The sequence below is a fragment of the Artemia sp. Qi Xiang Cuo genome, chromosome 1 (genome assembly GCF_049724085.1).
Source record: "Artemia sp. Qi Xiang Cuo chromosome 1, ASM4972408v1, whole genome shotgun sequence".
Taxonomy (NCBI): Eukaryota; Metazoa; Arthropoda; class Branchiopoda; order Anostraca; family Artemiidae; genus Artemia; species Artemia sp. Qi Xiang Cuo.
In genome coordinates, this window is record NC_142794.1 from 48,515,790 (window position 1) to 48,532,641 (window position 16,852).

At 34.4% G+C, this 16,852-nt stretch overlaps 1 protein-coding gene across 3 annotated transcripts in view; it reads right to left on the reverse strand.

Moving 5' to 3' along the window:
- LOC148956415 (uncharacterized) overlaps nucleotides 1-16,852 on the reverse strand; it is a 31,565-nt gene that overhangs the window by 4,018 nt on the left and 10,695 nt on the right. For 2 of the 3 annotated variants that reach the window (XM_089108024.1, XM_089108016.1), the window contains exons 2-4: nucleotides 10,676-10,850; nucleotides 4,864-5,149; nucleotides 1,383-1,632 (exon numbers count right to left, since the gene is read on the reverse strand). In XM_089108024.1, coding sequence (XP_088964150.1) covers nucleotides 1,383-1,632; nucleotides 4,864-5,149; nucleotides 10,676-10,823 — 684 coding nt within the window. In that variant the 5' untranslated portion in view covers nucleotides 10,824-10,850. Of the gene's footprint in view, nucleotides 1-1,382; nucleotides 1,633-4,863; nucleotides 5,150-9,817; nucleotides 10,647-10,675; nucleotides 10,851-16,852 lie in introns of those variants that run through there. The other variant, XM_089108030.1, reaches the window with a different exon arrangement.

Below are 16,852 nucleotides of genomic sequence, written 5' to 3' on the forward strand. Positions count from 1 at the left end.
GGTGTTTCAGAATTCACAGATTAAAATCCATATATAGGCCTACTAAAGGGCCTAAAAACCGAAGGAGGATCCGGAAATTAACACAGGTTAATAACACTTCTCTTATAAAGTTCAAATGTAAAATATTCAAAAAGCAAAGTTAATTTCTGTTTCTGATGACTACTTAAATTGTAATGGTCGATTTATAACCTTCTGGACATTCTTGATCCTTTACGTGAATGATCTGTACAGGGTTTCATTTGCGTCCAAAAATGCAGAGGCCAATAAATGAACAGCAACTTGAATAAATAGTGATGAAAGAGTGAAGTTATTTTTACAATTGAAACTGAAAACCATGTTTCAAAAACTACTTGGATCCAGAATATCGTAAGGATTTACTCTAAAATGATCAGTATGAGTTCGAGAAGGCAAAATCAGACCAACGAAACATACAACTAACGATATGGATGGACTGTACGAATTGCATAGTGACAAACCTGAAACTAAAAGACAAGAAACTTTTCGAGCATTACGTATTGAGCGACCGTAAGCCAAGGGTTAGGTTTTTCCCAGGGTATGTTTTTAGCCATAAATTCTTTCCTGGAAGTTTCATTCACCTATATATAAAAACTGTATAAACTACTTCTTTTATATATAACAAACGTGCATTTTTTTTCCACAGCCTTGAGGCCTTGCCCCGAGGCTCAACGGGTTTTACTACCTTTAGAGATGTTTTTTTTTAATATTTCGAACTTTCGTAGATACTTTGAAATTTTTATGCGACACACGTTTGGGTACGATGAGGCTTGGGGGCAAAACTGGCCAGGAAAGGGAGCTAGGCACCAAAACTAGTGATATCCGTTTGAATGAGACCCTCCATAAAATACTACTACTACTGTTTCGAACGATCACCCCTAGTGAAAAAACACAAGAAAGAAAATAAACAAAAACACGCGTCATTTAAACAGGTGCGTGTAAGCACAAAATCCGAAAAATTCGAATTTTCATCCTTGGGGGCTTGACAGTTCTAAAAAGATATATTACATTTGGGCATTCAGAGTTCGATACTGCAATTTTCAGGTTGATTTTGTTTTCGAAGCCGTTTCCTCTTTTCTAAAATTACACACATTTAGTTAACCTAACAAATATTGATGGGTTCCTTTCATTTTATTAGGTTAAATTTGGTAAACTTTACATACTTGAAATCACAGAGGAACGAAGATCCTTTCCATGTAAATATTGCTATATTTTTTCTAGTGTCGGTTACTCTTGTCAGAGGTCACTCTTTACTTACAGTTTATTACACGACAGCCCTTTCAACTCAACACAGAAAACTCAAAGTAGCCAAGTTTACGATTATCCTGTATTTTGTCTTACTATATACGTAGCAAACGGACTTTTACCTTCAGACTGGTCAAACTTTCAGCACGTTCGAACGGAAATCGATCAGCATATTTCCTCCAAAGTAAATAATAGGAATCCGAATCACTAGTAGCTGTTGATAACGAGGACCGAACAAGAGCAAGACCATCTTCCATCAGCTGGCACATTTGGGTCATGCTGCTGTAAATGTTATTTCGCAAGCCCCTACACAGGAGCGGATTCTCACTTCCTGGTTCTGCGCTTGAAGCCGAACAAAGACTTGCAATAGGACTATAAATTAAAACGAGTTAAAAAGAAAAATGATCAGTAACTTACTAAATTAGCCTTCAAGACACTGAGTAATTTTTTTTTTACAAGCAAATCATAATTGAAAAACAAACGAAAACAAACTACAAATCTTCTTAAAAACGGAATCTGGAATAGCATTCGTATAAGGTTTCGAGTCGAGATCAGAATAAGAAAAATTTTGGCTGAACTAAGATAAATGGTATTGATAGGACTTTTTCATTCTGAATTCAGGGATGTTGTATTACTTACATTTTGCATGACTTTTCTTAATATGCTGCCATTTTTCAGTTAAATGATGGTTCGATTTTTCAAGCAAACAAGTTTTGATGGTATGAATGTTTTTTAACATAGCATTTTAATGCTGAATTTCAAAATGGAATAAGATTTTCTACCCTCCATAGTTCTTTCATACTGGATTTTCTAGTGTTTTGGATTAAAAAGCAAAAAAAAAAATATTCTCAGAGAGGAACTTTCAGATTTTCCTTCGTTTTTTTTTTACCAACAGTTTTTGGTTGAAGTGCGTTTTTTTCCAAACACAAAAATACTTGACCAAAAGAAAATTACACAAAAGCGGTAGTAGAATGGAAAAATGAATTAGGTTAGATTGTAAACTTAGCAAAAAAATGGCATACGGGACTTCGCTTCAAACAAATTTTTTTCAATATTAAATGTCTAAATTTAGTCCCCCCCCCCCCCAGCCCCACAAAAAAGATGAACACCAACGACAACAAGAAAACCAAATCAAGTATCACAGAAAATTGTGGACATAGACACGCATTAGAAGAGTGAAGGGCAGTTAACATATCTAGCACCAGGAAGTCTTTATCAGTATCATCACAACATGCATCCAACCGAGTTTTCCATTTGAGCTCAATAGATTTTTTATCGTTATTAAAGTAATTAATTTAAAGACAAACTGTTAGCAGCAACGAAGAGAAAGAAAAAGGTAAAATACGACTCCTGCATTATTTGATTACGTGTTGTACAGATGAGCTCAATTTTACAACTATAAAATGCCCACACCAAGTGACAGACACGTTCACTTTAATTTTAACCATTCTCCACAGGTTAAAAAAGGTGTAGTAATTTCTCTTGTGGATCGTTTCCTGGATATTTGCTCAGAGCCCTACATTCGAAAGGAAAATGTTTTTACATACTTTTCGGAAATGGTTATCCAATCTCTCTCATTAATAATGTAATTGCCAAAAGGTTAAAACAAACCTTCTCTTAAAATCAAAAGCCTCCTATTCTAGATTTCCCTAAGAAACCTTGAAATATTTTACAATTCAAAAATTACTTCAAAAAGAAAAAAAATGTATACAAAATAATTTATCCATTATTCTTAAAAGTAGCTCAAACACTATGAATCTCATTAGCTCTTGTAAAGATAACAAGGTAAAGGTAATCTTGTAAAGGTAACAGGGTAAGTCTTTGACTTACCTGTCAAAGAGAGATATATCAAATACTGTGCGATTGCAGAAATTATTACATCGCCAGAACCCAGTAAACTTTGGGAACGTTCACAACAACACAAGCAAAGAATAACAAAATCCTTAAGCTCTGATAGTAGTTAAATATATTTTGGTTGAGCGACCGTTTTCAAATCTCGGCCATTCAGTGCTATTCAAAGAAACAATTCTAATTAACAATGACCTATAAACTAGACAAATTTGTTTGACTTGATCTATCAAGTCCCCCCCCCCTGGTGAACTGTGAAATAACAGGTGAAAAACAGTCTTTGCATCCACTCGATAATGTAAATAGGACTCAAATAAAAAAAAAGAGGAAACATACCACCTACTGGAAAAAAAATGAATAATCAATCAGACTGACAATATCACGCTAGTCAATCCAATAGTCACAACCCAGATAAATTAGACAACCTAAAGCGGTTTATTTACCGAAAATACTCCTACGATAAAATGAATTTCTTTACCCAGGAATTCAAAGCCGGAAGACTAGGAGAATCCTTCACGTCACGAGCTAGTATATTCCAGACGTGAGGACCATAATGGCGATCTACGAAATAGCCAATCGACGCGTCATGGTTTAAGATCCTCCACTGGAGGTTTTTAGCCACCCATCTTGAAAAACGAGAATAATAGCGTTTATCCATGGTTAGCATGAATCTCATTAATTATTTCCAATTCATTTTCCCGCCAAGACTCACAGGTTACTACAATATCGCAGAGATGTGTAATGACTCATTTATAAGCTATTGTCTCTCTCTGCGAGCCTCTTACAAATTCATCATAATAACTTCATCGTAAAGTGACAATGGTACCAAAAATAATACCTTTTGAAGCCATATCCGTTGTAGAAAGGCTCGGAAGCACAATAAAGGTAATATAGTTTCTATTGTTAGAGATTACAGGGAGATAAGGATTAAAACCTCTATTAAACATCCTGTTTTAATAAAAATCTTATTGATTTCTTTAGTTTCATCGCCTAAATTAAACATAAGTCTTAGTAGGGTTGATTGTGCATGTAAAAAATAAAATAAAACCAGCCATAATTGACTTTAAACAAACAAAACTTTTATTACGGAAGTTGAGAGTGAAGTGGAAACTTTAAACGAACAAAATTATTGCTTCGCAAATTAGGTAAGGTATTTGTACAAAACTAGTTTAAATAAACTGACTCATGATATTTTCTAATATATATAGAATTTTATAAACTAGTACTTTCCTGAAAACTGATGTTGCTTGAGTTTTTCGAGAATTTACAATTGTATACTAATAATTGTTGATATTACGGTCAGTGAAAGACTATTGAAAACCTTATAAATTAGTCTTTTAATTTCTGCAGACATTTTATGGAATTTTCTGCTCCTAAGAGAATATCATGTGTTTTAGGGGTCGATTCGGTGTTTCCAGTAAGGCGCTAGTTTTTAGAATTCTACAGATATTGTAAAATTTCATGAGTTATTTTCTTTGAGCTGGTTTTGTAGATGCATCTTGGATAATCTGCGAAGCAAATATTGTTTTTCATTTTAGATTTCCGATTGGCTCTTTGCTTCCGTACGAAAAGCTGGATTTTTTTTTTTTTAATTAATTTTCATACAAGATCTAACTATATCATGATATTCAAACGAAAAGATTTCATCTTCAACAAAATGTTTGTTTCCGACACATGACAGAAGCAAAAAAAGAAGTAATGTTCTCGAAATAAATAATCGTATTTTTTAGCGACCCGACATAGCACAATACTTACAACATAAAACCCTTCCCAACAAGTTCTAGTTCTTTCAGGAACTGCAGTATTTTTCGCACCTGCTCAGAAAAACTCTGCCACAGCAAGAAAAGCTCTTTCAGGTCATTTAAAAGCCTTTGTTTTTTTCTTTGGCATTGATATTCATATAAAATCACAAAAGTTCCTGTTGCCAAAACTGATAAACTGAGTAGTTTCTTTTGTCCCACAAAGAGGCAGAATGACGAAGCAGAAGAACATAAAGCCCAAAGCGGCCATTGGGAAATGAAAATACATTTCTTGTATGTTCCTGAAACAAAAAAATAAGAAAGTCAGCATGAAAGGAGCACCAGTAGTTGACTATAACGAATAGAATCCTAGTAATAAAAAGGAAAGAAACAAAAACAGCTGCTACTAGAATTATACCCGAACCTACAAAAGAATTTCATAAAAATTCTAAATATCCTACTTTACTTGGAGATGATTCAACTTGGTTTGTTTATGACTCTTTTTCGAAGTATCAGAACAGGCAAATTTTGCAAAAAAAAATTGGCCACAAATTAAAAATGATTTTTTGGGGAAATTTCAATGCAGCCGAAGTCCTACAAATTTGTTAAGTTTCTGGCTATCAAAAACGAAACAAACCGGGTTATTAAATTCCTCTTTAGGGTTTCAATGGCAGTTCAAGTTTGACCTTTTGAAAAGAAAAGACATTCCAAGTCAATACAATAGCATTGACAAGTGCAGAGTGGATAATCGCAGAATTTGGAAATAGGCTCGATAAGAAACTGAAAGTTCTAGTATCGACAGAATCTTGTTTACGCACGACCGGTGAATTTGATAACTTGGAATACTTTTAATTAGCGCAGACCAAAAGAAAATACCAGACTTGAAATAGCTTCGATCAATCCAGATCCAAATGCATGACCAGATATGGAAAATCTTTGATCTACCCACGCCAAAAAGAGTTATCAAACTTTGAAAACTTTAGATCATCCCATACAAAAAGGACTCGTTAATAGGCTCAGACTAAAACGAGTTACGGGAATTTGATTATTTTTGATCAGCCCAGACAAAAGAACTACTTGACTTTAAAACTTTCGATTAACCCATTCAAAGCATGGAATGTTAGAATATTTCTTATGAACGCGAACCCCAACCTAGCTGCCTGACCCAGACCAAAGGGAATTCTGGGACTTAGAATAGTTCTAATGATTGAACTGAGCGCCTAGAAACTTGCAGAGCATTTACCCTCGACCAAGGGGATCTCGAAGCACAAGTAATTTTTTTTTACCAAAGGGCTTAAGCGCAAGGAATGTGCTTTTGACACCTAATTGATTCAAAAATTACATATCATGTACCCTTGGCCAACAGGACTTCAAAACGCAACTTTGCCAAAAGGGCTTAAGTGCACAAATCACAATTTTCGTTCAACCGGCTGGAAAGTTTTAGTGCACAAAATCTGATTCAAGGAGACATCATAGCAAAAACGAAGAACAAAATGGTTCGAGCCAAAGGGTTTCAATGGACTAAACATGATGTGAGGTATTACTGAACCGAAAACTAAAGCATAAGGAGACTTATGAAGAATTAAAAAGGATAGCTCTGCTGGTTGTTGAGCTACATGGCTTGCATAATGAAAAAAGTGAAATGAAAATTTGGAACAATCTCACGATGAACAATCCCATGAATGAATATATGAATTCTACAATGAGAAGAAAATAAAGCAAGTCAAACTTACAATTCAAGGAAAAGGACTAAGAACCAATAAATTAAACATTCAATAGAACAGAAACAACAACCTTAAACGATTAAGAAAACAGAAACAAGCATAGAATGAATCAGGCTGCTGGAACCGCTTCAAACGTCCTAAAGACTACAGTATCTTGAGCTTATTATTAAAAAGAATAGGTCTAAATGTTCTAGTATTTTTTTTATATACCACAAAAAAAAACTGAAGTACTAATCAAGTTCAAATTGACCACAAATTATAATCATTAATCAAGTAAAACTTAACCATAACAGAAATTAATGAGAAGGAATAATTGAAACCTACAAAGATTAGAAATTAAAATGAACACTAAATTTAACCTCAAACTTTAAAATTAAACAAAATCAAAGCTCAAACCCCATAAAGGGTAAAATATCATTAAGCAAGTTTTTTTTTATAATTTTTATCTAATCTACCTATTTCCCCTTCAAAACATAAAAAAACGTCATCCAACAAAGACGAATGTAATTGTTTAATCTCGAACTTTTTTGTCACTTGAACTGTTTCAGAAGGGTCACTTAGTTGGTAACGTGCATTCTTTTTATGTTCTTTCCCTGCTATTTTTTTATATTTAGCACCAAAACCTAACCAATTTCCGAGATATCGAGTAAAATAACAAAAGCAGAGCAAACTAACAAATTGTTAAACTGAACAATTTCGACAAAAGAAAGGAAAACGAGGATTGGAGAACCAGATCGAAGAACCATATCTGAACTGGAAAGCTGTGGCAAAGGAATGTTTTATCGAAAAAACCTGTCTGAGACCCGTGAGAAAGACAAGAAAAGAAAGAAAAAACCGTGAATTTTTCACCTGCATAAGACAAAGCACTTTTGGTACTCAGAAAAAAAAGTCATGAAAGTGCATGCAGTAAGATATTAATCCCACTCTGCAATCTTCCCAAGTATGTCATAGGCGGCACAATAGCGCTGCCTAAGTAAAGAGCTATGTCAGCAAAATGTATTATATTTTTTTTTTACCAGGGCACTTCGTATTGAAAGAGTTGTCGTAGTAACTTCAAAAAAGACAAATTTTATTGAAAATTGGAAGGGCTTGTGTCCTTTTTAATAGTCGAAAGTGATGGAAGGGCAACTAACACCCCTTCCACGCTCACCATTCCCCAAACACATCCAATCCAAATTTTGAGACAGCCATTTTGTTCAACGTAGTTGAAAGGTCCAGAAATTATGTCTTTGAGGATGACCCCCCCCCCTCAGAGGACTGAGGGCAAGGGTTGTGAGTTATGCCCCGGGGGCATATAAGGTATTTATAAAAAGGGTGATCGTATAAACTTCGGAGGGGGCTCATTGGATTGGTCATCAGAACTCCTAGTGCCCTTTTTAAGGTTCAGAGTGATCAGGAGGTGGATACCACCACCCGACACCTCGTATTTTCCTGAAATGCATCTGATAGAAATTTCGAGATGGGCAATTGTTGTCGTAGAAACTTCAAAAAAGGCTAATTGGATTGGAAATTGAAAGAGCTATTTTTAATAATCAAAAGTGATTGGAGGGCAACTAACCCCCTCCCACACCCACCATTTCCCCAAACACATCCAATCAAAATTTTGAGATAGTCATTTTTTTTAACGTAAATCAAAGGTCCGAAAATTATGTCTTTGAGGATGAAAACCCTCCCAAGGCCCTCAGGACAAGGGTTATAAGTAATGCCCCAGGGGCACATATGATGTATAGAAAGGGTGATTGTAAAGACACCAGAATGGCCTCATTTGATTGGAAATCAGATGTTCTTGTGTCCTTTTTAAGATTCAGAGTCATCGGAGGGTTGAATACCACACACGCCTCGTATTTTCCCGAAATGCAGCTGATAGAAATTTTAGATGGCCATTTGTTGTCGTAGAAAATTCAGAAAGAGCTCATTAGGTTGGGAATTGAAAGGGCTAGTGCTCTTTTTAAAAGTCGAAAGTGATTGGAGAGCAAATCCCCTTCCCAAGCCTAGAATTTCATCAAAACATCCAATCAAAATTTTGAGAAAGCCTTTCTGTTCAACGTAGTTGAAAGGTCCGGAAATTAGGTCTTTGAGGTTGTTAACCCCCCTACAGTCCTCAGGGCAAGGATTATAAGTTATGCCCTGGGGCATATAAGGTATATATAGAGTGGGTGATCGAGTAAGCTTCGGAGGCATATCATTGGATTGGTAATCAAAAGTTCCAGTGCCCTTTTAAAGATTTAGACTGATCAGAGAATGGATACCCTCCCCACGCCTTATACTTTCCCGAAATGCATCTAACAAAAATTTTGAGATGGCCGCTTGTTGTCTTGGAAACTTCGAAAAGAGCCCATTCGATTGGAAATTAAAAGCGCTAGTACCGTTTTTAATAGTCGAAAGTGATTGGAGGGAAACACCCACCATTTCCCCAAACCCATACAATCAAAATCTTTAGATAGCAATTTTGTTCAACGTAATTGAAAGGTCCGGGAATTATGTCTTTGAGGATGACACCCCCCACCCAGAGCCCGTAGGGCAAGAGTTGTGAGTTATTCACGGGGAATATAAGGTATATATATAGAAAGGACAATCGTATAAACTTCTGAGAGGGCTCATCGGATTGGCAATCAGAAGTTCTAGTGCCATTTTTAAGATTCAAAGTGATCAGAAGGTGGATACCCCCCCCCTTCACCTCGTAGTTTCCCGAAACGCATATGATAGAAATTTTGAGATGGCCATTTAATGTCGAAGAAACTTCGAAAACAGCTCATTTGATTGTAAATTGAAAGTTTCAGTGCCCTCTTTAATAATCAAAAGTGATTGGAGGGTAACTGACCCCTCCCCCGTCCCACGCCTACCATTTCCCGAAAACATCCAATAAAAATTTTGAGATAGCCATTTGGTTCAACGTAATTGAAAGGTCTAGAAATTATGTCTTTGAGAATGACAACCCCCCAAAGCCCTCGGGCAAGGATTGTAAGTTATGCCCATGGGGGCATAAAAGGTATATGTAGAAAGAGTGATAGTATAACCTTTGGAGGGGGAATATTGAACTGGTAATCAGAAGTTCTAGTGCTCTTTTTAAGATTCAGAGTCATCAGAGGGTGGGTACCCCCCCACACACCTCGCGTCATCCCGAAATGCATCGGATTTTAATTTTGAGATGGCCGTTTGTTTTCGTAGAAACTTCGAAAACATCTCATTCGATTGAAAGGACCAGTGCCCTTTTTAATAGTCGAAAATGATTGGAGGGCAACTAACCCCACTCCCACGACCGCCATTTCCCCAAAACCATCCAATAAAAATGTTGGTCATCGTGTAAACTTCGGAGGTGGCTCATCAGATTTGTAATCAGAAGTTCTAGTTCCCTTTTTAAGACTCAGAGGGATCGGAGGGTGTGATGGGGATAACCCCTACCACACGTCGTATAGTTGCTGTACACAAAACAGAAAATAAGTGATTGGCAATAGTGTCCAGCAATAGTAATAGTGTCCTGTCACTTAAATTATCAAACTACACCGTTCACATATGGGCTTCAGATTGGTCCATCAGTGTCTTTTTGGTTCGATCACTGTAGCGCTGTCATTACTCCTTGACTACTAGCAACAGAAACAGTTTCTGTTCTTCAGACGTTGTGTGTAGTTTGTTACAGTCATCCATTAGTGCAACACCACGTTCGGCAGTGTCATTGATTACCCCCATGCTGTGCACTATATTTTTAACTGACTGGTAGTCTTCGTCAACTGACGACAAATCAATGTTCTTAGTTAGGAATGACGAAGGCAGTCCGGTAATGCTGAAGAATCTGCTGGTATTCTGCTTGACAAAGTTTTCCAACTTCTTCTCCCCCAGTGTCAACGGGTCCACTGTTATTCTCTTCAGAGGATGCTCGGCTCCTGATGTTTGCAGAGCCGTAACCATATGATGTTGGTGTCATTTGATACGTCGGCGTCAAAGAAGGCGACGGCCACCAATTCCTCTCATAAGTGTCTTATTATTTTGTTCATGGCGGTTTTTGATATCGATTCTGATAAGTTCTTGTAGCTGTAGATGTCCTTCAGAAGTTGGAGGTCAAAGCGAGGTGCTGATGGGATATAATAACCGGAACGGTCACTTTACCTTTTGTAAGAGCATAGTTAGGATGAATATTTTCTTCATTTGTGACGAAGTCTATATCAACATAGTTACGAATGAAGTTACAGTCACTATCTGTGAGCAGCTTGGAGGCATGATCCAATACAAAATGAAACACATTTGCGGATGTCATATTACATATGAACGCATTAAAAAGGGCCTGAAATAAAAGAAAAAAAACAATCACAAGGAAAGCATAGTTCTGAGCAGAAAAGCTGATATAGATCTCCTTGAATATAAATGCACGCAAATTATGAAATTAAAACTAAAAGTGTCTGTGACTTCTAATATATGTACTAATTCCCATACACTTAACAAGCATTCAATGTTTTATAATACTAATATAAAGCAATTGATCGCTAATCTACAGATTGAATTTAAGATTTTACCAGTAGATAAACCTAATAGCAATTTTGCCATTATTTGTCACAGACTCAATTGTGATGTTTTATCAAAGGAGTTACTTACAAAAAATACTTATAAAAAGGTTCATTTAGAGGATAACATTTTAATCGAAAATATTGAGGAAATGCTTTTTTTTTTAATTTAATATAATGATTAATGACAATGACATTAAGTTCCCTTTCTTATATTGGATGGCATAATTTCATAGAAATCCCCCAAAAACTGCGTTTTATTGCAGGGGCATCTAGATGAGCAATCAGAATTGTTGCCATTGTCTTGTCTTTAATTTTAGTGGAAATTAGAAATTAATTTAAAGCCTACTGTTTTGGACTTAAGAAAATTCCTCATCTTAGTCCATAATGGAATGGAAATAAATTGTTACAGGTGATCGACTCTTTGGCAACAGTTTTTAGCCAAAAGAGTGCACTCCTTTGATTTTACGAGACTGTATACTAGTCTGTCACTTAATTTAGTATTTGATAATTTAAAACTGTTATTAAGAAATTTTTCCTTTTATACAAATATTTATTTTCTAAAAATAAACTTATAATAAAAAAAAACTCACAATTATTTAGATATAGAAAATGTGCAGTAATTACACGGATTTAAAAATAGATTGATTTTAAAAAGTTTTTCTGAGGGAAGTAAAGAGCAAATTTGAAACGTAAAACGAAAAAGAATTATTGCTTCACAGCGTATCTAACATATATCAATAAATCCAGTACAAATAAATCAACTGATGATATTTCCCTATGTTTGTAGGATTACAGAAAACTAGCGTTTTACTCGTCAAACATACCCTTCAGCACGTGCTATTATAATGTATCCATCGATGGACAGAAGGAGACCAGTCTTCGTAGAATCCTTATTAAAGGATTACAGATACAATCTACATTCATACTTGGTCTGTCAAAATCTGATTATATAAAAGGTCTTTTACGCTTGCATTATGCTAAATGTTGGGTTACATTGGTTCTGATCAGAATATAAACAGAAACTTGAAAAGTTTCAGGAAAAGTTATTCTTTAATAAAATTTTTAAGGGAAGAGTGTGTTGTATAAGCATTAAAATGACGAGGTGGGGAACTGTTGATTTCAGTGGTAATTAAATAGAATTGAACTAGTGTTTTTTTTTTAATATAATCATGATTTTTAATAATGAGTAAGGCCCGTGAAGGAGGAGGGGCAGCCTTCCCCCAAAAAAGGATAAAAATTCAAGTATTTGGTCAGTTGAAATAAAACAATGAGTTGATAAAAGCAACATTCATTTACTTAATATATTAAAACAACGTCAAACATTAACAAAAAATAAGGAAATAAATATATACGTTAGATCAATCAAAACAAAACAATGATTTTGATAGAAGCAACTTATCTTAAGTTAATATATTAAAACAGCAATAAAAGTAAACAAAATAAATAGAAAATAAATTTAAATGTTATGTTAGTCGAAATAAAACATCGTTTTAATACAATCAGTTTGAGCAGTAAAAGTACCAAATATAGTGAAAATAAAATTGGATTTGAGTAGGTTAAATCAGTAAAAATACCAAGAACATGAAAATGAAATGGGATTTGACTAGTTTGATTGGTAAAAGTACAAAAAACACTGAAATTTAAATGCAGTTTGAATCAGTTTGGTCAGTAAAAGTACAAAGAACAGTGACAATGAAACGGGATTTAAATCAAGATCAATTGGTAAAATTACCAAGAAAAGTGAAAATGAAATGGTATTTGAATTGGGCTGAGCGATATATATATATATATAGAAGAATGAAAATAAAATAGAATTTTAATAGCTTTGAACAATGAAGGCGCCAAGAACAGAGACAGAGAAGTGGAATTTGAGTTGGTTTGACCAGTAAAAGTACCAAGAACAGTGACAATGAAATGCTATTGGAATAGGGCTAAGTGGTAAAGATACCAAAAAGAGTGAAAATGAAATGGGACTTGAATCGGTTTGAACAGTGAAAGTACCAAGAACCTTGAAAATTAAAACGGATTTCAATCGGTTTGATTGGTTAAAGTACAAAGAACCATGAAAATTCACGGGGATTTTTACCGGTTTGATGAGCAAAAGTAACAAGAACAGCGGAAATTAAATGGGAATTGAGAGGTTTGATCAGTAAAGATACCAAGAACAGTGAAAATGAAATGAGATCTGAAACAGTTTGATCAGTAAAAGAAGCAAGAACAGCGAAAAGAACTGGTATTTGAATAGGTTTGATCAGTAAACGTACGAAGACCAGAGACAATGAAATGGGATTTTGATAGGGATGATGGGTTAAGATACCAAGAACACTGAAAATGGAATGATATTGAATAGAGATGATCGTAAATGTATCAAGAAAATTGAAAATGACATGAGCACTGAATAGAGTTGATCAGTAAAGATATCGAGAACAGTGAAAAAGAAATGAGAACTGAATAGACTTGGCCAATAAAAATACCTCAAACCTTGAAAATGAAATCGGATTTGAATCGGTTTGATCAGTAATGGTACCGTGAATAAAACAATTAAATGAGAACTTGAATAAGTTTCATCGGTAAAAGTACCAAGAACAGTGAAAATGAAATGGTATTTGAATCAGTTGATCAGTACAAGTACCAAGAACAGTGAAAATTAAATGGGATTTAAGACAGTTTAATTGGCAAAAGTACCAATAACAGTGAAAACAAAATGGGATTTGAAAAGGTTTGATTGACAAAAGTACCAAGAACAGTGAAAATTAAGTGGGATTTGAGACGGTTTAATTGGTTAAAGTACCAATAACAGTGAAAACGAAATGGGATTTGAAAAGGTTTGACTGACAAAAGTACCAAGAACAGTAAAAACAAAATGGAGTTGGAATCAGTGTGATAAATAAAGAAACAGAAGCAGTAAAAATATGAAAGGGAATTTTAATCAGTTTGTTCAATAAAAGTACCAAGAACAGCAAAAATTAAAAGGTATTTGAATCAGTTTGATTTGTAAACAGACGAAGAACAGAGAAAATGAAATGGGATTGAATAGGTTTATCGATAAAGGTACCAAGAAGGTGGAAATGAAATGGTATTTTAATAGGGCTGAGTGGTAAAGATCCCAAGAACAGTGAAAATGAAATGGAATTTGAATCTGTTTGACGAGTAAAGGTAGCAGGAACAGTGAAAATGAAATGGAATCTGAAACGGTTTGACTTATAAAAGTACCAAGAACAGTGAAAATGAAATGGAATCTGAAACGGCTTATAAAAGTACCAAGAACAGTGAAAATTAAATGGGATTTGAATAGGCTTATTCAGTAAAGATACCAAGATCAGTGAAAATGAAACAATATTTGAATCGGTTTGATTTTGTAAAAGTACCAAAAACAGTAAAAATTAAATGGGATTTGATTAGGTTTAATCGATAGAGCTACCCAGAAAGTAGAAATCAAATGGTATTAGAATAATTCTGAGCAGTAAAAGTACCAAGACGAACGAAAATAAAATTTGGTTTGAATAAGTTTCACCAGTAAAAGTACCAAGAAAAGTGAGAATGAAATGATATTTAAATATGGCTAAGCGGTAAAAATACCAAGAAGAATAAAAATGAAAGGAGATTTTAAACAAGCTTGATCGCTAAAAGTACAAAGAACCATGGAAATAAATAAAGATTTTAATCGCTTTTACGAGTAACAGTAGCAAGAACAGTGAAAATAAAGAAGGATTTTAATTAGTAAAAGTACTTGAACCGTGAATATGAAAGTGGACTTTAATCAGTTTAATTGGTAGAAGTACCAAGAACAGTGAAATTGAAATTCGGTTTGAAACAGTTTGATCAGTGAAACTACCAAGAACAGTGGCAATGATAGGGAATTTAATCGAATCGACTGGTAAAAGTAAAGGAAAAATGAAATGAGAATTGAATTATTTGCTTAATAAAAGTAGCAAGAACAGTGACAGTGAAATTAAATTTGAATAAGGATTGGTCGGTAAAGATACCAAGAACAGTGAAAATGAAATGTGGTTTGAAAAGAGCTGATCGGTTAAGATACCAAGAAAATTGAAAATGACATGGGATCTGAGAAGAGTTGTTCAACAAAGAAACAAGAACAGTAAAAATCACAGAAGATTTGGATAGAGTTGATCAGTAAAGATAACAAGGACAGTGAAAATGAAATGGGATTTGAGTCGCTTTGATCAATAAAAGTACCAAGAACAGTGAAAATGAAATGGTATTTGAATCAGTTTGATCAGTATAAGGAAGAGGGAAAATGGAACGTTTTATTTTAAAGTACCAATAAGAGTGAAAACAAAATGGGGTTTCAATCAGTTTAAACAGTAAAAATACCAAGAGCAGTGAAAATGAAAGGGAATTTTAATCAGTTTGACTGATAAAAGTACTAAGAACAGTGAAAATTAAATTAGATTTCAATAAACTTGATTGCTAAAAGTACGAAGAACAATGAAAATGAAATGGGATTTGAATTAGTTTGGTTGGTAACAATAACAAGAACCGTGAAAACTAAAAGGGATTTAAATCAGTTTGATCAGTGAAAGTTGCAAGAGCAGTGAGCCAGAAATAGGACTTAATAGGTTTGTTCGTTAAAGATACCAAGAAAAAGAAATAGGATTTGAATCGGTCTACGTTAAAAAAAAACAAGAACACTGAAAACGAAAGTGGCATGTAAGACTATTGTAGAATAGATGACAATACTAGGTTTTTTTGCGTTCACTGTTTTTCAGTTATGTTGCTTTAGGATAAGTTGGCGCGCCAACTTAAAGCAACCTAACTAAAATGCAGTGAACGTAAAAAAAAATAGTGTTGCCACTCTTTTTTTTTTAAATAACAGTGAAAACTAAAAGGGATTTAAATCATTTTTATAAGTGAAAGTTGCAAGAGCAGTGAGCACGAAATAGGACTTAATAGGTTTGTTCGTTAAAGATACCAAGAAAAAGAAATAGGATTTGAATCGGTCTACGTAAAAAAAACAAGAACACTGAAAACGAAAGTGGCATGCAAGACTATTGTGCAATAGATGACAATACTAGGTTTTTTCGCGTTCACTGTTTTTCAATTATGTTGCTTTAGGATAAGTTGGCGCGCCAACTTAAAGCAACCTAACTAAAATGCAGTAAACGTAAAAAAAATAGTGTTGCCACTCTTTTTTTTACAAGAAAAGTGAAAACTAAAAGGGATTTAAATCATTTTAATCAGTGAAAGCTGCAAGAGCAGTGAGCCCGAAATAGGACTTAATAGGCTTGTTCGTTAAAGATACCAAGAAAAAGAAATAGGATTTGAATCGGTCTACGCAAAAAAAACAAGAACACTGAAAACGAAAGTGGCCTGCAAGACTATTGTGGAATAGATGACAGTACTATGTTTTTTCGCGTTCACTGTTTTTCAGTTATGTTGCTTTAGGATAAGTTGGCGTGCCAACTTAAAGCAACCTAACTAAAATGCAGTGAACGTAAAAAAAAGAGTGTTGCCATCTATTCCATTGTAGTTTTGCACACCACATTCCTTTTCATTTTCAATATTCTTGGTTTTTCTTTTGTTACATATCTAACTAATTAAAATCCTATTTCCTTTTCACTGTTCTTAGTATCTTTACCGAACAAACCTATATAAATCCTATTTCAGTTTCACTGTTCTTTCAAATCTTACTGATCAAAATGATTCAAATCCTATTTAAATTTCACTGTTCTTGGTATTTTTACCAATCAAACTAATTCAAATCCTATTTTATTTTCATTGTTCTTCATACTTTTACCAATCAAACTGATACAAATCTTAT